General features: G+C 47.7%; 2 protein-coding genes across 4 annotated transcripts in view; both read right to left on the bottom strand.

The window, feature by feature from the left end:
• The window catches only part of RRM1 (ribonucleotide reductase catalytic subunit M1), a 39,057-nt gene extending 37,686 nt beyond the window's left edge, over positions 1-1,371 (bottom strand). Inside the window, exon 1 of the mRNA XM_082628872.1 lies at positions 1,046-1,371. Within this exon, the coding sequence (XP_082484998.1) occupies positions 1,046-1,064 (19 nt within the window). The 5' untranslated portion in view covers positions 1,065-1,371. The remainder of the gene's footprint in view (positions 1-1,045) is intronic.
• A 1,681-nt stretch (positions 1,372-3,052) lies between these two features.
• Positions 3,053-19,851, bottom strand: part of STIM1 (stromal interaction molecule 1) — a 193,041-nt gene continuing 176,242 nt past the window's right edge. For 2 of the 3 annotated variants that reach the window (XM_082628873.1, XM_082628875.1), the window contains exons 7-13: positions 18,703-18,880; positions 13,758-13,925; positions 13,145-13,245; positions 12,631-12,866; positions 11,342-11,434; positions 9,457-9,526; positions 3,053-4,970 (exon numbers count right to left, since the gene is read on the bottom strand). In XM_082628873.1, coding sequence (XP_082484999.1) covers positions 4,454-4,970; positions 9,457-9,526; positions 11,342-11,434; positions 12,631-12,866; positions 13,145-13,245; positions 13,758-13,925; positions 18,703-18,880 — 1,363 coding nt within the window. In that variant the 3' untranslated portion in view covers positions 3,053-4,453. The remainder of the gene's footprint in view (positions 4,971-9,456; positions 9,527-11,341; positions 11,435-12,630; positions 12,867-13,144; positions 13,246-13,757; positions 13,926-18,702; positions 18,881-19,851) is intronic. The other variant, XM_082628874.1, reaches the window with a different exon arrangement.

Here is a 19,851-nt window from a genome sequence, read left to right as displayed (position 1 = left end):
TGAAACACTCACAGCCTAGTGGACAAAACAGTCAACCAGTGTTCACTAAGTGCCTACAGTTTTGAAATAACTTCTTTGCTTCAACAGAGGCAAGTAGAGTCGACTCAAAACGTGTTCGTACCCGTCCCATATGGTTCTCTGTTAAGAGTATGTTTTGCTCTTGTTTTTCCAACCTGATTAAACCTTTTCCGGAGGCAAGTCTGTCTCCTCTTATAATTTCACAGAATCAAGCAAAGGACTGACACAAAGGAAGGTACTCAGCAAGCCTAACGGGAAATAAGTGTTGAGGAAGAACACAAGTCCCTGGCTCTTCCCGGTCCCCCACGCTGCCAGAAGATGTCTTGGCCACCCTACTCTAATTCCATATCTCTTCCCATCAAGGGTAAGGCCAGCCAGTCCCGATCCCAAACTCCTCCGGGACCACTCCTGGGGCAAACGGCAACACATCCCTCACGAAGGGCAAACTCCGTGGAGATGTCTGTATCTGAGCCTGACGTTTTTCACCTCACAAGAGAGATCAGGAAGCTGTGGGTAGGTGCCCGGGTAGGGTGCAGAGCCCCTGCTTTACTAGCTCCCCCCGTGCCTAGGACAGGTGACCAAGCCTTTCAAATAAAACTCTGTTGTTCGCTATGGGTTCGCAGCCTGGCCTCACCAGCATCTAACCGGGTGACCGTGCAGTCTCCGCACCTCTCTCTGCGCTTCAGTATCTTCACCCGCGAAGCGGACCCAATAACCCCTACCTCAGGGGCTCCCGGTGAGGAATCAAGTGCCGCCTGCAAAGAGCTGTGCCCGCACAGCTACTATTCGCTAAAGGGAAGGTGTTACTCTTTAGACATGCGGCCGGACGGCAGAGCCAAGGGGCGCAGTCTAAAGGCCAGAGGGGGGTTGGGGACAGACTGACGAAAGGGCAGGAGGCCGAGCAGGTGACAGGGCGGGAAGCTGCCGCCGGCAGCGCGGGAAGCGGCGGAGGCGGGCGGGCGCGGCTAACTGCTAGGGCGGCGGCAGCCCGCGTACCTCACCCACCGCTCCCTCCCCGGTCTCTCACCTCGCTTGATAACATGCATCGCAGCTAGTGGCTGAGGCGCCGAGGGATGCAAGACGCGGCTGCAGCTCTGAGGCGCCGGCGGGATCGAGAAGGTGGCAGAGCGCGGAAGGTCAGGCTCGAGGGGTTGCTCGGGTGCAGGTCCTGGAGTTAGGGCCAGAGCGCACTTTCCCTCCACAGAGCAGAGGAAGGAAATCCGAATACTCTTCCCGCTCCCGCCAGCCACAACGCAAAAGCTGCGCGACAGAGCTCGCAGGACGTCACGCGACGCTGCCAGCGCCGCGGCCGGTGGGCAGGCCTAGCGTAGCAGAGGGTCGACCTCGCCCCGCAGCCGCCATGTTGAGTGTGGGCAGGGCCCAGGAGACGGCGCCTCTCCCACGGCAGTGTTGGGTGTGGGCGCGCCCGGTGGGAACGCCGCTCTTCGGCCGCCATGTTGGGTGTGGGCAAAGCGCAATCTGGGGCCCCGCGGCCGGACGTAGCGCGCAGAGCCAGCCAGGCGGGGCTCCGCCTCTCTTGCCGGCAGGCCCCGCGCAATTCAGGGCGGTTCGAGTATTTTTGAAATAGCAAAACCCCAACCATCCGCTTTTTCTTGTCTTGAAGACTGTTACATGATGATAACCCAAGACTGTCGTCGAGCTGAGCTCTAGCCTGAGATCCGCAGCCGGAGGCTGGGAGCCCCAGGGCCCTTCGGGCGGCCTGAAATCTCGCACTCAGTCAGGTTGGAAGAGAGCCTTGCTAGGCCAAGGGCCTTTGGAGGTTATCTTGACGGAAATGGGAACGAGCCCAGGCAGAGTTTTGAGCAGGGCAGGGCTATGATCCATTTGCTTTTAGAATTATCCAGTGGATGTGGCTCGTGGAGGTAGAATGGACAGGACTTGGTTACCGAATGTGGGGAGTCAGAATAGGTGAGACATGATTCACAAGGCTGGTGTAGAAGCTTCTGATTTGGGCTAGGCAGACTGATTTTTATGATATCCCACGTGGCATGCCCTCCCTAAAACCTTTCACTGGTTCCTTACTGCCCTCAAGGTGGTTCCAAGGTTCCTGTGAAGTACAGTGATACCTCAAAGATATTGGTTGCAGACAACTGCAATATAGCAAATATCACAATAAAGCAAGTCACACAAACTTTTTGGTTTCCCGGTGCATATAAAAGTTATATTTACACTATACTGTAGTCTATTAAGTGTGCAATAGCATTATGTCTATTTAAAAAATGTACATACCTTAATAAAAAATACTTTGTTGCTAAAAAATGTTAACCACCATCTGAGCCTTCAGCGAGTGGTAATCTTTTGGCTGGTGGAGGGTTTGAAATATTGCAAGAATTACCAAATGTGACACAGAGACGTGAAGCAAGCAAATGCTCTTAGAAAAATGGTGCTGATAAGACTTGCTTGCCACAAATCTTCAATCTGTAAAAAACGCAATACTCAGGCTTCCCTGGTGGCGCAGTGGTTGAGAGTCCGCCTGCCGATGCAGGGGACGCAGGTTCGTGCCCCGGTCTGGGAGGATCCCACATGCCGCGGAGCGGCTGGTCCTGTGAGCCATGGCCACTGAGCCTGCGCATCCGGAGCCTGTGCTCCGCAATGGGAGAGGCCACAACAGTGAGAGGCCCGCGTACCGCTAAAAAAAAACAAACAAAAAAAACCCCGCAATACTCGCGAAGTGCAATAAAATGAGTTAGGCCTGTAATTCTAACAGTCACAGGTGATAAGTGAAGCCATATGATAGATAGGGTCAGATGGCCTAGAGATAGGGTTGCCAGATTTAGCTAATAAAAATGTATCCCCAATATCTCATGGGACATTATACTAAAAATTTGTTTGTTTGTCTAATATTCAAATACCGTATCCTGTATTTCATCTGGTAACCCTACCCAGAGAGCCTTTGGGAATGTGTATGAGAGTTTCACTTTCCCTTGGCAGTGGAGAAATGTCTCTTCATCTTGTCTGCTATGCCACAAAGAGCACAGAGAACACAAGGAGAGTCAGTCAAAGCCAGCAGAGCTTAAAATCTCCTACATGCTTTATTGGACTTCAAAGAGTCTTATGAAATAACACAGAAAAACCCATGTGAGGGTGTCCAGGGGGTACAAGGCAGTCTGCAGCCTAGCACCCTCCCAAGACCAGCCCCAGGTGCCCCCACCCCAGGCCCAAAACAGGATCCCAGAGTAAAGACACGGCAGGGAGTGGGGCAGAGGGAAAATACCTTTACAGCCATTGCAAAAACAGGGAAGGGAGAGAGTTGTCTAGAGGGTGGGAAGGGCGGGGGAGTGGTCACACAGCCACCTTGACCTACACCATCTTCCTTAGCCACCCCCTTCCCTAAACCGGCTGTGTCCTTCTTGAGCCTCTGGCCCAGGCTATGCAGAAACATGAAATTGGGGTCTGACAGGGCAAGTATGCGGTGCAGGCACTTGGGAAATTCAGGAGATTTCATTTTTCAACTTTAAACTGTCCTTTGGTTCAAATGTAACAACATCCTGCCCAACAGCTCCAAGGCCCCATTAGAGCCCTGTATCATAGCTGAGGCTCCCATGGCCATGGGAGCCCACTGTCCTGAGCCTCAGGAGTAATGAGGCTTGGGGAGCATTTGGGCAGCACCTCTTATAGACAAACCCTCCTGCAGGGTGGGGGAGCGGGGTTAAGAGAAAGGCAGGTGTGGGTGAGAGGAGAAAAGGTGACTGCCTTGTAGCCCACATCTCTGGCTTCCACTCCTCCTCCAACTAGGAGAAGTCTCGTCCGATCTATCCCCTAGCCTAGCCTCTCTTCAGAACTCTAGTGGCTTGTTCTCTGGGAATTGGTTTCGCTCCCCCATGGACCCCTGGAGGCCTCAGTGAGCTCCAGGCCGAGGTTCCCTCTGGCCCACCACACTCCCAGAGAGCAAACCGCAAATATTAGGTCCTAGGCCCCAGTCTGGGGCAAACAGAACCATGGTCGGTGGGGTGGAAGAGATCTGAGGCACAGGTGTCAGAAGTTACTCCCCCTCTCTTCCCCCCTAGCCTCTAGGGGAAGTTGGGGAGTGGTGGGAGGGAGGAGCCCGAAAGCAGGAGACAGAGAGAAACAAGAAACCAAACCTCAAAACTGGGACAGCAGAGACAGAAGCTGGACCCCAGAGGTGGACTGAGAGCTGAGGGGACAGCAACTAAGACATGCACTGAAGTGGAGAGGGAGTGTCAGCAGCAGCCCATGGTTGGGAGGGAGGCAGGGCAGGCAGGCCATGGTGGTCAGTTAATAAATAATGTTGAAGGACCCAACGATACGGGGGGCAAGTATGTACAGTGCCCAGGCCCCAGGGCCAGCCCCTCCCATGCCCCATGCTGGGGGCCAAGTATCTTGGAAGGGAGGGAAGGGGAGGCAGAAGACCAGGTGAGGACAAGCTGTCCCACAACTGCCACCCTCATCCTGCCTACTTCTTAAGAGGCTTCTTAAAGATTTTGAGGGGAAACTTCTTCCGGCCTGGGCTGGAGTCTGTCTCCTCACCAATGGAGCCATTATCCTCCTCAGCCACGGCCTTCTTGCCAGCCAGGTGGGGAATTCGTGTATTTCGGCTAGCCTGCAGGGCTCTGCTGTCCCCAGCTGGAGACGGCGTGTCTGGGTCTGGGGAACTGGGGCTGTGAGAACGGGAAGAATCCAAATGTGGAGAACCACTAGGTGGGGCTGGGGAGCTCAGCTCCATCAGGCTGTGGGCCTTGTCCAGCCCGTGGTTCAGTGCCAGCAGTGCCTTCTTGGCCAGGGCAGGGCTGTCAGGCAGTTTCTCCACCAGAGAGCTGGGATGGACCCCCTCAATCAGCCGGTGGCTGCCGTTGGAAGTCATGGCACTGAGAGCTTCATCTGCAGCACGGACCATCTGAGGAGGCTTGAGGACCAGACGCTGGCGGTCACTCATGTGGAGGGAGGACTCCGAATCGGAATGGGTCAAATCCCTGTAAGACAGGTCAGAGAGGAAGAAAGGGACGCATAGAGGATGGGGGGGCAGGGGGGAATTTGAAGAGGAGAGAGGGACCAAGAGAGAAGACAAGGGCAGGGTAGGAAAATGGGGGTGGAGAGAGGGGCAGGAGAGATAAAATAGGGTGAATAGCAGGTGGGAAAGAGGGAAGAATGAGGAACAGAGGGAAGTTGAGCAGGCCAGAAGCACGGGATACGAGAGAAGGAAGGAATAGGGAATAAGGATAGATTGGAGAAGAGATAAGGAGAAAAGAGTAAAATTGGGGAGGAAGAAAAACAAAAGGAGAAGCAGGTAGAAATAAGGAGGACCAAGGGGAGAGAAAAAAAGAAAGAGGGAAAAGTGATGGAGAGAGAAGAGACAGACAAGAAGCAAAAACAAATGTCATTATACCATTATCTTTCTGGCAAAGGGCTTTCTAAGGCCTGCGCCCCACCCCTGATGAATGGCCAGGCCCTAAACTGGTGCAACCATTGGCTTCAATGCCACAGGCATCCTCCTCAATAAAATCTCTGCTTCCATAGCTGGCTAGATTTCTTAGGATTGAACCCTAAGCTAACACAGAACCCGTATATTTCTCTGAGTCACCATTTTCCATGCCTTCCTCCCCCATTTACTCCTGTCACACCCTGGGACACATCCAGTCTGGGCCAGGCCCCAAGGAACAGGGCACATGCAATAAGTGAGCCTGACCCAGCCTGGGGAGAAAAAGGTTAGAACAGCCTTGCAAACAATCCCTCACCCACCCCAAAAGGCCAAGATGCTGCCTCTTCCAGCCCTCTGTCAGGATTCAAAGGAGGTCACAGAGAAGTGTTTCAGAGTTCAGACCAAAGCTGGCTGACAGCAGGAAGGCTGGGGTCTTTTTCAGAGTTCTGCAGATGGGGAGAACGTAGGGAGGCGTAGACAGACAGGACGTTGGCCTTTATGGAGCAGTGGTTCAGAAGAGCTGCACGCTGGAAGTCCTAAGGTCTAATTCAATTTCCATCTCTGCCTGAGGCTTGCTGTGTGACCTTGGACAAGTCATCTAACCTTGCTGGTCCTCAATTTTGGCCAAATGAAGATAACACCAATTCAATTATCTTGCAAGACTGTTTGGAGGCCCAAATATGTTGGCAAAGCACTTGAAAATGTAGAAAGTATTGTGAGAATGAAGATGATGAGGCCAGTCAAGCAGGAAGACCCTTCCGTGGGCCAGTCACAAGAGGCTTCTTTGCAAGGCTGAGCTACGGGGACACGGCACTGCACACTGGACATGCACACACAGAGGCAGTCCAGGATAGTCGAGACCCTTTAAGGGGCTGGCTGTTCCTAAGAAGACCATGAACATTAGTCGAGGACGCCACACCTCCTGCCTCTATAGACAAAAGGGTAGATATGGGAGCCCCCTGCCAATCTCGTAATCCTCCTCCTTTCCCAGAGGCCTGAGAACCCATGGCAGAGGCAGAGGAGAGGGCTAAGGAAATGTTTAAACATCCAAGTCAGGAAACCAAAGGGAAAGGGTCATAAGTGGGAGAGGAGAGCACAGCAGGACCCGGAAAGAAGGAGGCTATGGGTGGAAAAATTAGGGAGGGCACCGGGCTCCAAAAACAGGCAAAAGCAGGAGGCTGGCTAATAGTTATTATAGGTTTAATTCTCAGCAGGAAACAATTAACTTAAGCAGCCATGCTGTGGGCCAGTACCTTCCTAAAGACAGGGGATAGCAGAGAACAATCCTAGCTCCAACTCCCATTCCAAATACTGTTTCAGCCACGTACTCTAGTGTTTATGAACTGTCTCATACTTGCTTTCATATTTCTGATAGTGTCCTTGCTTCTCTCTAAATGTGTCCTTGTTTCTCTAAGTCCCAAGATGATCCTCTCCGTATCCTGCCTTTTCCACACAGGTGTGAACCACTGAGCATGGTGCCAAGGAAATTCTGGGAAGTAGCCACACCGGGATGAGGGGCCCTCTAGGCTGAGGAGGTGAGGATCCTAGGAGCCTACCTTTCTAATACCAAGGAAGGACGAGAGGTCAAGAGGTTGGGGTCTACCCAGACTCACTCCTCCTGGCCCACTGCCCCATTTGGTCATGATTCCCATCCCTCTGTGCCTCCATCATCAACAAAAGCTGAGACTTCCAAAGCAAGAAAAGAACCTGGGAGGAAGCCTGGGTGGATATAGGAGGCGAAAGGCCCATTGAGGCAAGCTCACCTTCCCTCCCTGAATCTTTGAGACAATTCAGGTCAGGGGTGTCCCTCCCCAAAGGCTGGGCTGCCTTGGGCTCCCACCCCAAGCTACTAACCTTACTAGAGAGCCTGTTTGCCTTTAGACACGATCCTCTGATGCATGGTGCAAAAGAAAATTCAGTAGTGAACAGGCCAGGCAGAGGCACGTACTTCCCCACCCTCCCTCCCCACTGCCCTCAGCCTGGGCCTTGGAGCGTGAGATTCACAGCATCCTCTAGTACCCCCAACCCACTTCAGTCCTCTCCATCTGTATTGGGAAGGGCAGTCTCCTTGCCTAGGCTTTTGGATGAAGATGAGGATGAGGATGAAAATGAGCAGCTCTGCTTCTAGTAAAGGCTGTCCTTTTGTGAACGAGAAAGGAACAGCCTTCAAGGATAATTATCCAGAGGTTCGAGGGGCAGAGCTAGAGAGATTGGTATCCAGGGTGAGGCAGGACCAAAAGGAAGCAACAAGGTGAGCCGGCTGCAACCCAGAGGCCAGGATTGAGCCGTGGTCACAGCTTCAGAGATGAGAGGTCCTTCCAGAGGAGAGGGACTTCCTGAGGGTCCTCGAAGCTGGTTCAGGCGAGGTCAAGGCTACTGTCTCTGACCCTAGCCTATCACCTTGAGCTATTAGCAGGGAAAGTCCCTGCAGCTGCCAGACCAGGCTGTGGGAGAAAGCCTTTCACCAGTTCTTATACAGTTCACTTACTGAGACCTTGTGAAAGGACAAAAATATCCAACAGAGTGTCCTGGAATGGAAAGCCAAGTCCTAGTCTGTGTTCTGCTCCTAATTAGCTTTGGGACCTGGGGAAAATTACTTAACCTTTCAGAACCTTAACTTCCTTCTCAGACATGAGTGTTTTAACGCTGGCCCGACCTATAAACCTCGCTTGTCCAAAACCCCTAAATCTGTTTCCCCCTTTCTGAAGAGTAATTCCATGAAGGGTACTACATCCATTCAGTCACCCAAGCTAGAAACCTGGGCATCATCCTACACTCCTTCCTCCCCTCCACCCCTCAAAGCCAGTTACCAAATTAATCCTCTCGTTTCTATGCCAAGACCTTGTTACCTCCCCTGATGGCCTACTGCAATGACTTCCAAATTCCTGTAGTCTCCCCATTCTTTCCTTTATACAGGCCACTAAAATGTTATTTCTAAAATGAAAATATGACCAATTCACTTTCTTCTAAAAACCCCTTTGCAGTTCTCCGTCTCCTAAAGGGTAATGGCCAAAGCCCGTGGCCTTTCAGAACCCCTCATCATTCTAGCCTCATCTACTACCCCTTCCCACCAACACATAGCCAATGTTCTAACCACACATAGATCAGGTTCTCTTGAAACTCTATGCCTGTGCACGTGTTTCCTCTGCCTAGAATACACTTTCTCCTTTGCCTGCACAGAGGGTGCCAGCACAAATGTCATCTCTCTTGTGAAGCATTCCACCCAGGTTCACACTGTTAGCCATTCCTTCTTCAACACCCCCTTAGCACTTATCAAACTGTTCCAGAATCATTTATGTACCTCTCCCAGACCAGACTGCAATTCTTGATGGCTGGGATTGTATCTTATCATCTACGAATCCCCATGCCCAGCAGAGCCTGGCAGAGTAGGTATCAATAAATGTTCGTTGAGGGAGTGAAGGAAGTGAGGACTCCATTGAGATAACAGATGTGAAAGTTTAGGCCAAGGTGCTATAGGACCATGAGGGAGAGGGGTTGTTACTCATTTTTAGAGTCAGCAAACCCCAAACAGAGAAGGGAAGAAAGGCTTAGGGAGTTAGGCTGACCTTAAGGAGGAGTCACAGGCTGGGAAAGGATAGGACAAGGAGAAGTGCCCCACCGCACACCCCCTGCAGCTGACCAAGCAGCAGCCAGCAGGCAAAGGCCAAGGTAAAGGCAGCAGAGAGGCAAGGAAGGGAGAAAGGAAAGAGAAGAGAGACAGCTGGTACCCCAAGGTCTCTGAATGCCAAGGCATCACAGCGGTGCTGTCAGAAGGGGGTGGGTCAGGGTAGGGCTCCATCTGGAGGAAATAGGAAGTGCTGTGGTGGTAATAAACAGGGTGGATGTGGACGGTGGTGATGGAGGTGGTGGTGGTGGTGGCAGTGGTGGTGGTGGTAGAGGAGCAGGAAGAAGAAGCAGAGGCAGATGGAGTGCTGGTCCCGAGGCCTTCAGAACTGAAAGACTGTCCAGATGAAAGGCTGCGCATTCGCCGCAGAGAGACCCGGCTTGTCAAGAAGCGGCCAGCCTCGCCCTCTACCAACCTCTGAGATCCCAGGCCATGCTGTGGTTCCGTCAGGCGCTGCCGGACGCTGCTGCTCTGCAGGCTGGGGGCTGCAAGGAGAGTGAAGAAAGTGTGAGGAAGGGCCAGCCTACTTTGGGCTGGTGGGAAGCAGGTTTGCCCATGGAGAAATGCTTACTGGAGACCACTCTGGGCCTTCAGTGGCCAGTCTGGAGAATGGGGTGCCTCCTCCCCGAAACCTCCCACCAGGGGTCCTAAAAGGAAGGGGAAGTTGAAGATGAGGTACCCAGGTCAGTTTTAATGGCAATTCCAATGAAAGGAGACCTAGGGCCAACATTACTCTGAAGGGAGACGGTAAGGCAGTTTGTGGGAGGGCACAGGCAGGACGGGGTAGGACAGGGGTTTGGGACAAGGTCCGGGAGGGCACTAAGAACCAGCCTTTTCAGAAAGCCAAACTCAGGAAATAATTCACAACTCAGACAAGGATTTATACACAAACATGTTCATCACATCATTATTAATAATTGTATGAAAGTAAAAATAAAGGTGGAACAACAGGAAGATGATAACACATCCAACTGCTGGAAGGTTACACAGCTATTAAAAATGATGCTTATGGGAATTCCCTGGTGGTCCAATGGTTAGGACTCAGCGCTTTCACTGCCAGGGCCTGGGTTCGATCCCTGGTTGGGGAACTAAGATTCTGCAAGCCGTGTTGTGCAGCCAAAAAAAAAAAAAAAGCTGCTTATGAGAAGATTTTTTAAACATAGAAAAATGTCTATTAAAATGCTCAGGGAAAACAAAAGGATACCAAATTTCATGTAAAAGGAATACCTTGAGCTATAGAATAAAAAAGACAGGAATTTGAAACAAGGCCTTTCTGTTTCTAGCTGTGACCTTAAGTAACTTACTTCCCTATTTTAATTCTTAATTTATAAAATCCTTCAGGGTTGTCATGAGGCTTCAAGATAATATTTTTAAAGTACCTGACACAGTTCATGGCACTCAATAAACGGTAGTGGTCATAATTATCTTGACCACATAAAAGAATTATTTAAAAATTCACAAACAAAAGACTGAAAGAGAAGGTACTCAAATATGGTGGGATTAAGGTGCCTTTTTATGCCCATATTTACTCTTTTTACTATCCAAATTTCTTCTAATAAGCATGTACACAGCAAAGAACCAGCTCTTGGATCAATGCTGCAAACCAGGCTCTTGGAAGATGAGGGCCACCATGCCCAGAGAAGGGGCATGTGGGCACCAGATAACTTAGAGATGTGCTAGAGCATCCCTCTTGGGCTCACTCCCAGCTCCAGTTGAAAACAGAATTCACACCTTTGGTTTTTTCTCCTCTACCCTGATATATGGGCCTCCTTGCCTTCTCCCTAAAAATGGGAGAAAGGACATGGTTACATGGATGGCAGAGGCCTTGGAAGGGCCACCAGGAAGAGAGCACAGTTCCATGGTGATGGAGAGCTAGGGAGGCTGGGCTTCTATGGCTGGTGGCTTTCGAGACATGAAAGGGAGGCTTAAGGGGAAGAGGAAGCATGGAATAGGGACGGGAGGGAAAGAGAGACAGAAAAGAGAAAAGAGGAAGAGGATCTTTCCTTCCCTCTTCCATCTCAGCCCAGCTAGATGAAGGGCCACCAGGACATCTGTCTAGCTGGGCTGAAAGGATAAGCCTAAGCCTTCCATCACCATGGCTGTTCTCTCTCAAGCACTCAACTGAGCAGGCTGATTCTTCTCACCTCCGAACCCTTCCCTGAAGTTAGTAGGGACCGTGGTGAGGGAAGAGCAGAGCAGGCAGGGGAGGGATGCAGGCAGGAGAAGGGGCCCGTGGGATAGGAGTGTTGGTTTAGTCCCAAAAGTTGGAAAAACAAAAGCCCCAAAGGGGCTCCTCAAACCCGGGTATTTCCAGAGGGACTGATCATCCGAGCCGGCGGATGTTGAGCAGAGAGAGCGGTCACTGAACCTACGCCCCATCAGCCAGGCAGCATCTAGGGTCCACCAGCCAGGCCAAAAGGAGAAGAGAATCTGATTTACAGAGGGCTTCACCCTGCCCCTCAATGGGATAAGGGAAGGGCCAGGGGGCAAGGGGTGAGTGGCTCAGAGCTAATGAAGGTCCCTCCCAACCCGGAGAACATGGGAGCCTTTAGATCAATACATCAAGATCAAGCTCTACCTGCTAGTGATCCTAACTTTGCTGGGCCTTTGACTAAAGCCCCGCCAAGTTAACAGCCCAGGGAAAGAAGAGGCTTGCCCAGAGGCCAAGTATCGTTGAAGAAACTTACAAATAAATCCTGTCTAGAGCTGGAATCCAGCCTGATTAAAGAATCTGACTTTCTGAAACTGAGCCCCTAACCCAGCCCAGCTTTCTGCCATCCCCTCTGCACTCATGGGATATGGGCCCAGCACAAGAGCTTTTCCATAAAAGTCTATTCTATTTATCTAAAATAGCCTCTGATCCAGAGAAAAATCCAACAGGTCAGTAAGGGGTATGTCCCTTCCTTCATTGAAGAATTCCCACAGAGTGCTGTCTCCTTCAATCCTGCTCTACTCAGCTCTTACCACTCGCAAGGGAGAAAAGGAAGAGGGAAGACCCAGGACAGAGGGTGGGGATGGCCGAGAGTTCAGGTGGAAAGACAGACATGCTTGTGCAGGAGATCCCTCCTGGACAAGAATGTCTTTCTGGCTTGGAGGATTTAGGGCTCTTTCACTGTAAGGGACTATTGCTTCCTGGGGCCTCACACGAAAAAACAAAAAGAAAGAGACATCATTCCATTCAACTACTTTAGCAATTAAAAGTAAGTAATATAAAATTAAAACAAATTAAAGCAATAAGTAGTCAAAATGAATGCCATTTTTATATTATGAACCACTAAAGGAGATTATTTTTATAAAGATAGATGGGGGGGAAGGAGAATAAAGGGATTAAAAAAACCACAAAGAGTGAAGGGAGACACACTTAACACAACAGACCCATAGGGCAAACAGAATATATATAGCAAGGGAAAACCACCAAAAGGACAATTATAAAGGGGTATCTTGATGCGGATTGTGCTTTATTAACCAAGGTCATGAGTTAAACCATCTTGGTTTCTGCCCCATATGTTGCTTAAGCACGGCAGAGGCCAACTTCTCAATCTGCACATCAAAGGCTCCTTCCCTCATCCCCACCCAAGAGGTCACCTACACTGCATGGACAAGGGTGACACAATCTCCTCATCCATGTCATCCACATCGTCAGTCATGATGAAGTGGGCAGGGTTGGGGCGCGTACTACCCATCCAGCTGGGATCTATGTTGAGGGCAGCTACCAGCGAGTGGATGCCAGGGTTATTGACAATCTGGAAGCCACAGAGGATCTCGATCTGTTGCCAGCGGTGCAGGCGTTCCCGCAGTGCTGCCGTCACCTCGCTCAGAGCTTGCCTGAAGAGGGATGAAAGAAAATGGCAGGCATGGGTGTGAGCCCCAACAGAAATGAGGCTTCTTCTCAGAGTAGCAAGTTCGGGGGATATGTGTAAATAAGAAACACAATTAAATCATAAACTTAAGAGCAAGGTGGGAAATAGCCAAGGGCTGGGGCAGGAGACCAGAGCTGTACTTCTACCAGTGAAGAAGCAGAGTTAGGGCTGGAGGCCCTGGACAACCTCAAACTCTGAGGATGGGATGGACATCGTCAGAGCTGGGCAATAGGTACTACTTACTTAGCTGTTAAGATTTTGTGATCCACATCATCCAGGGAAGAGCTGTGGGCCACGTGGAAGGTGCCAAAGAGTGTGTTTCTCTTCTTTTTTATCTTCTCAGCCTGCAAAGATGAGGTCCTCAGCTTAAAAAGAGCAGGGATAGAGGCTGGAGAAGTGAGAAATGCTATTCTGTGGCTGGTTCCCCCTCCTCCTAGAACAGCTTAGGCTGCACAAGAAGAAGGAAGACAAGAAGGGAAAGGAAAACAGAAGGCAACAGGAGAGAAAAGGGTAGGGGAAGAAAGAAAATAGAGACGATGAGACAAGCAAAGGGATCCTGGCCCCAGGAGGATTCTGTCCCCATGTCAGTCTGGGGTCAGCAGAGACTTCCCTCTACCTGCCTCCACTTGCTTCATCTTTCCCAGAAGGCAGGTGGGAGTAGCCCCACACCCTCATTCCCTCCTCCAGAAGCCTGAAGACATTATTAGAAACTGTATTATCAGGAAAAGAAACAAAACCCAACACCAGGATGTCTCTGTGTCCAACAGGAGGGATATAGAGAGGCAGAGAGGAGGAAGAAGGGCAGGTGAAAGGAGGGCGGGGGGAGAGAAGAGGGCAGCAGGAGGGCAGGTCTCACCCCCTCCTTGGCCACCAGCAGCTGCTTCTCGGCATTTTGCTTCTTGATGTTGTAGTACTGTACCTCCACCTCATGTGTTAGCTGCAGCCACTTCTGAAGGGCCTCTGGAGCATACCATGAGCTATGTGATTCCAGCTCCTTCTCTGCTTTCCTCAAGGCCTCCCGGACCTGTGTAACCAAGAGGATGTGAGTCCTTACTACTACCAAGACCCTCCCCAACGCCTCTGTATGATACTTCAGAGTTCTTTTCTTCTATCTCACCTAAGCTTCACAACTCTCCCAAGAGGGAGAAGGGAAAAGGATTATTCTCTGTATTTTATATACAAGAAACCAAGCTTGAAGAAGGAAAGTAACCTCCTCAAGGTCACACAGTCAGTAGTATCAACCAGAACTCAAATAGAGATTTTTTTATTTTTTTTTTCTGCCAGACTAGAGCATTCTATTCTCCCATACTGGTTGCCTCTCCTCATCATATAGCCAATCTCAGCAATCTTTCCTGCTCTCATAAGGTACAGGTTATCTCAATAAATCCTCTTCTTTCTGACAGTTGGATCTGTTCTTGGACTCAAGACATCACAATGTGGCAGGAAAAGCATTTGGTTGGGAGTCTGGAAATATGATCTGGTCCCTGGTCTGTCACTCAACTGGCTGTGTGCCCATGTGTTTCCTAAAGCAGACCTCAGTCAGTGTAAGGCTTTCTCCCATGCAAATCCAAACTGTAAGTGAAGGGGTGATCTCAGGAGAGCGTGAGCTCCCTGTCATGAAGGTATGTAAAGAGCTCATGTCAGAAAGACCTTCAAAATGATTGCTGATCCAGAAGGGGATTGGCCTGAATACTCTCCAAAGTCTCCTCCAGCCCAGAGACTTTGTCTGTGATCCTCCCATTGAGATGGGTGGGTAGGCTGTAATGGGCACTCTCTACAAGGCAAGAAAAGAACAAGCAAGCTTATACCTAACATGGGCATTGCCAACAGAGGCCAAGATATGGAAGGACCAATGTGTAAGCAGACATCTCCTCACTGACTTCTCAGCAAGGAGCATAAAATGAAGCAGATGGTCACAAAGCACTTAAGCATGAAAGGTCTGAAAGTATATACAGAATCCATTATATTCACTGAATTCCTTCTATCTCACCCAGCCTACCAGTATAAATGATCCCCAACTCCCCCATCTGAGCACTGACTTTTAGCTCGTCAGAATCCCAGAGAAAAGAGATTGAGAGCAGTCTCATGCCCAACTTCAGCCACTGGGGAAGTATCCCATAGCAGGCCTGAGGTCCTCCCCTGAGCCTAATATAGACCAGGAGGGCCTTAGCTAAGGACAGAACACCTTCATTCCTCTGAAAGCCAATGACAAGATCAAGCTTCAGTTGGTTTTTGCTCCTTGAAAAGGAAACTATAAAATGGCTCACTCCTGGCTTTACAGATTTAAAATGAGGAACTGATACCGTAGAGGCTGATACACCGAATCTGGAAATGTAGGATCAAGTTCTACATTAAAAACAGTTTAATGTAGCTGCAAAACTTTGAAGCTATGCGGAGCAGAAGGACAAAGCACTAACTTAAAAACCTCCAAGGGGGGCTTCCCTGGTGGCGCAGTGGTTGAGAGTCCGCCTGCCGATGCAGGGGACGCGGGTTCATGCCCCGGTCCGGCAAGATCCCACATGCCGCAGAGCGGCTGGGCCCGTGAGCCATGGCCGCTGAGTCTGTGTGTCCGGAGCCTGTGTTCCGTAACTGGAGAGGCCACAACAGTGAGAGGCCTGCGTACCGCAAAAAACAAAACAAAACAAAAAAAAACCTCCAAGGGGCAGAAATGAATCTCTCATTGCCTTTCAGGGCTGAGGAGAAAGAAATCCACCAGATCTGAATAACAGGTCAGGAAGGGGCATACCTGAGAAACTGGGACAAATAAGCCTTAGACCAAGTCTTATTAAACTACAACCCAGTTCTAACATATGTCAGTCTCTCATTGGCTTGAGGTAATCAGAGCCTCACCCAACATACCTAACAGAACCCTATATCTGATGGAAGATAAAAAATCACCTGCAGCCTCTATTATTTTTTATGCACACTGTCCAGCATTTAATAAAAATAAAATACTAGACATGAGAAGAGGCAGGAAAATACAAGCAATAATCAAGAGGAAAAATAAGCAGTCCCATAAATGATCCAGATGTTAAGAGTTACCAGTCAAGGACTTTAAAACAACTATGATTGAAATGTTAAAGAAAATATGGGAAAAGATGGACAGGAAACATGAAAACATGGAGATTCTGGACAGGGAATGAGAGCCTATAAAAGAGCATTCTAGAAAATGCCCTATGAAAGGGCATTCTAGAAAAATACATTATCTGAGAGTAGGATTCCACTGGATGGGCTAAATAGCACAATTCTCAGCAGAACACAGGATTAGGGAACTCAAAGACAGATCAATATAAAATAACCAAACCAAAGCACAGAGAGAAATAAAGAACAGAACTAAGCATAATACACACTACAGAGAATGTGTATTCTGCAGTTGTTGGGTAAAATGCTCTATATACATCAATGAGGTGAAATTGATTAACCATGTTTAAATTTTTTATATCCGTACTGATATTTTTGGCTGCTTATTACTGAGAGATAGATGCTAAAATCTCTAACTTTGATTATGAATTTGTCCTTTTAGTTTTTTTAACTTTTGCTTTACATATGTATTTTAACTATATTATTAAGTGTGCCAACTTAAGGGTTGTTATATATTACTGTTTAATTCACACATATCATAAGTGAAATGTCCATTTTTGTCTCTAGTAATACTTCTTTCTCTAAAGTCTACTTTGTCTGATATTAATATAGCTACAGCTGCTTTATTTTGCTTTGTGTTTATCCTAGTGTTCTCATCCTTTTCTTTTAACCATTTTGTATCCTTATTTCTAAAGCTTGCCTCTTGTAAACAGCATATAGTTGGGTTTTGTTTTTTATCCAGCCTGACACTTTGCCTTTCAATCGTTTTGTGTAGTCTGTCTACATCAACCAAGTCTCAACACATTTGAAAGGACTAAAACCCTATGGCACACACTATTTGACCACAGCAAAATTAAACTGGAAATCAATGAGAAAGATAAATAGGAAAGTACCCAAGTGTTTGAAAATTAGGCAACACACTTCTAAATAACCACAGGCCAAATAAGAAACCACAATGGAAATTAGAAAATATTTTGAAGTGAATGATAATGAAAATATGAAATATCAAAACTTAGTAAGTGCAGCTAAAGCAGTGCTGAAATGGGAATTTATAGCTCTAAATGCATGTAGTAGAAAAGATTAAAGGTTTAAAACCTATAACCTAATCTTCCATCTCAAGCAGCTAGAAAAATAAGAACAAGTTAAAAAAAAATTTAAGTGCAAGACTTCTACACTGAAAACTACAAAACATTGTTGAGAGAAATTTTTAGAGACCTAAGTAGGTGACAGGATAACCAATGCTCATGAATTAGAATAATTATTTGGTTAAAGTGTCAGTTTTCCCCCACATTAATCTATAGATTCAATGTAAAAACAAATAACAATCCCAGCAGAGCACACTGTAACGGAATGACAAGCCAACATGGAAATGCAAAGAACCTAGAATAGCCAAGGCCATCTGGCAGGCGGACAAAGCTGGAGAACCTAACACTGCCAGATATCAAGACTTGTTGTAAGACAATGTGGGATAAGGATAGACCTATAGACCACAGAACAGAGTATCTACCTGGGAAAAAACCTTGATCTCCTATCTCATCTTATACACAAAAATTAGTTTGAAATAAGCCATATCCCTAAATGTGAAAAGTAAAACAATAAAGCTTCTAGAGGAAAATATCTTGGAGTTAGGGAAAGATTTCTTAAACAGGCCACAAAAAGCATCAACCATTAAAAAAAAAAAAGATTGAGTAATTGGTCTTCATTAAAGTCAAGAACGTCTGTTCATTAAAAGACAATATTAAGAGAGCAAAAAAGCAAGCCACAGTCTGGGAGAAAATATTTGCAATATGTATGTATATATATAGACAAGAAGACTTATATCCAGGATATATTTTAAAACTCTTACAAATCAATTAAGAAAAAATACAACCCAATTTTTTAAATTAGAAGAGATTCCCAAATAAAGTGGTCAATAAACTTATGGAAAGGTATTCAATATTATTGGTCAATAGGAAAATAAAAATTAAAATCACAATGAGATACCATTACATCCATATCAGAATGTTTAAAATGAAAATGCCTAAAAATACCAAGGTTGTAGCTCAACTAGAACTCTCACACTATTGCTGGTGGCAGTATAGATTGGTACAACCATTTTGGAAAATTGTCAGTTTCTGATAAAGTTAAATATATAAATACCCTACTGCATATCCAACAGAAATAAGTGATGCCCACCAAGGAGGTTCATAAACAATGTTATTGATAAACTGCAAAAAAAAAAAAAATCTGCAAACAACCCAAAAGTCTATTAACAGGAGAATGGATAAATAATTTACAGTATATTCATACAATAGATTAATACTCAGCAATGGAAATAAATCAAGTTATCACTACATGCAACATGGATGACTCTCACAGACATAATGTTGAGTGAAAGAAACCAAACACAAAAGAATACATACTGTATAATGATATTTATATGGCGTTCAAAAGCACGTGAAACTAATCTGGTTTAGAGATTAAGACTGATCTGGATGGTGGTTACACAAGTACATGCATATGTAAAAGTGTGCCAGCTGTATACTTATGATTTGTATGCTTTATGTAAATACCTCAATTAAAAAGGAACAAAATAACTGTTACCACCTGTTATTCATTGTTCTTTGACAACCACAGTGAACATTTTTTGCAACTTTCCCACTACTCTCAGCCAGACCTTTGGCTCCTGCCCTTTTACCCCACCCCCTCGGGGTGTCCAAGAATTTGCAGATTTCCCCTACCTGCTCCAACTCCTCCTCAGCATATTTTTGGCGGCTCCGTTCATTCTCAGTACCCTCCCGCAGCTCCTTCAGCCGCTGGGCTTCCTGCTTGGCAAGGCTGATCTCATCACGCAGCTTCTTCTCCAGGTGTACCTTCTCTACTTCCACTGTGCGGTGCTCCTCCTGGGCTTTGTGCAGCCTGGGGGGCGATGCAAGGAGCTGGAGAAGGCCAGGCAAGCGGGCGCCAGCCAACACGCCACGAGGCATGGCATCCAAGAGGAAAATGAGGGCTCCAGCACTCTGAACATATTCTCCCTACTCTGCTGCCTGCCTGGCTCTGAGGTAGTTCAGGGCCCACAGAAACCACGGTCACTACCATAATTCTTATGTGGGCCATCATTTTGCTGCCAGTAATAAAGTCTGTGAAGCTAGGTTCCTGGGTACCTGAATCCTTCCTTCTAAGGTGTTTCACATACTCAGATCGTAACAACTACTAATTTACAAGGTATTTCACATTTGTTCTCCCTGCAGATAATGATAGATTGTATCATTATAAGCCTGGGACAGACATGGACATGAAGGCTTAGAGACGGGAATTAACTGCATGTAGAACTGAGACCAGAATTCCAATCTGTATGTCTTCAAATCCCACAGTTACTACCCTTATACCAAGGCATCTGGAAGGTGCAATAAATGTAGAACACCCTGCAAGCTAGACCAAAGACCCAGAGAAAGCCTGATGGTGAGATGTGACGGGGGGTGGTGGTAGTGGGGAGATCTAAGGAAGATGAGAGAGGAACTATTGAGCTGTACCTCTTGGACTCCTGAGTACCTGTTGCCAGAAGCACCGAAAAATGAAATTCATGCCAAAGGGGCTGGACAGGATTTGGGGGAGCCCCTGCTGCCCCCAGCCCTGAGTTCCCTTCCTAAGTATCTTCCATGGTGGGTAAGATCTCAAGGGCATCAGTTATAATGAAAATATGCCCTTGTACCCACCCACACATTCCCTCTGTTTACTGACAAAACCTTTCATCCATCCAACCAAGCTTCCTTCCTTCCTTCCTTCTTTCTGCTACATATCTATGTTCATTCCTTCATTCATTCATCCATCCATTCATTCACCAAGTACTTTAAGGCATCTACTAAATGCCAAGCCCTGTGCTGAGCCCT

This window comes from Mesoplodon mirus (genome assembly GCF_964341445.2).
Source record: "Mesoplodon mirus genome assembly, chromosome: 7".
In the NCBI taxonomy this organism is placed as follows: domain Eukaryota; kingdom Metazoa; phylum Chordata; class Mammalia; order Artiodactyla; family Ziphiidae; genus Mesoplodon; species Mesoplodon mirus.
This window is presented reverse-complemented; position numbering and strand designations above follow the sequence as displayed.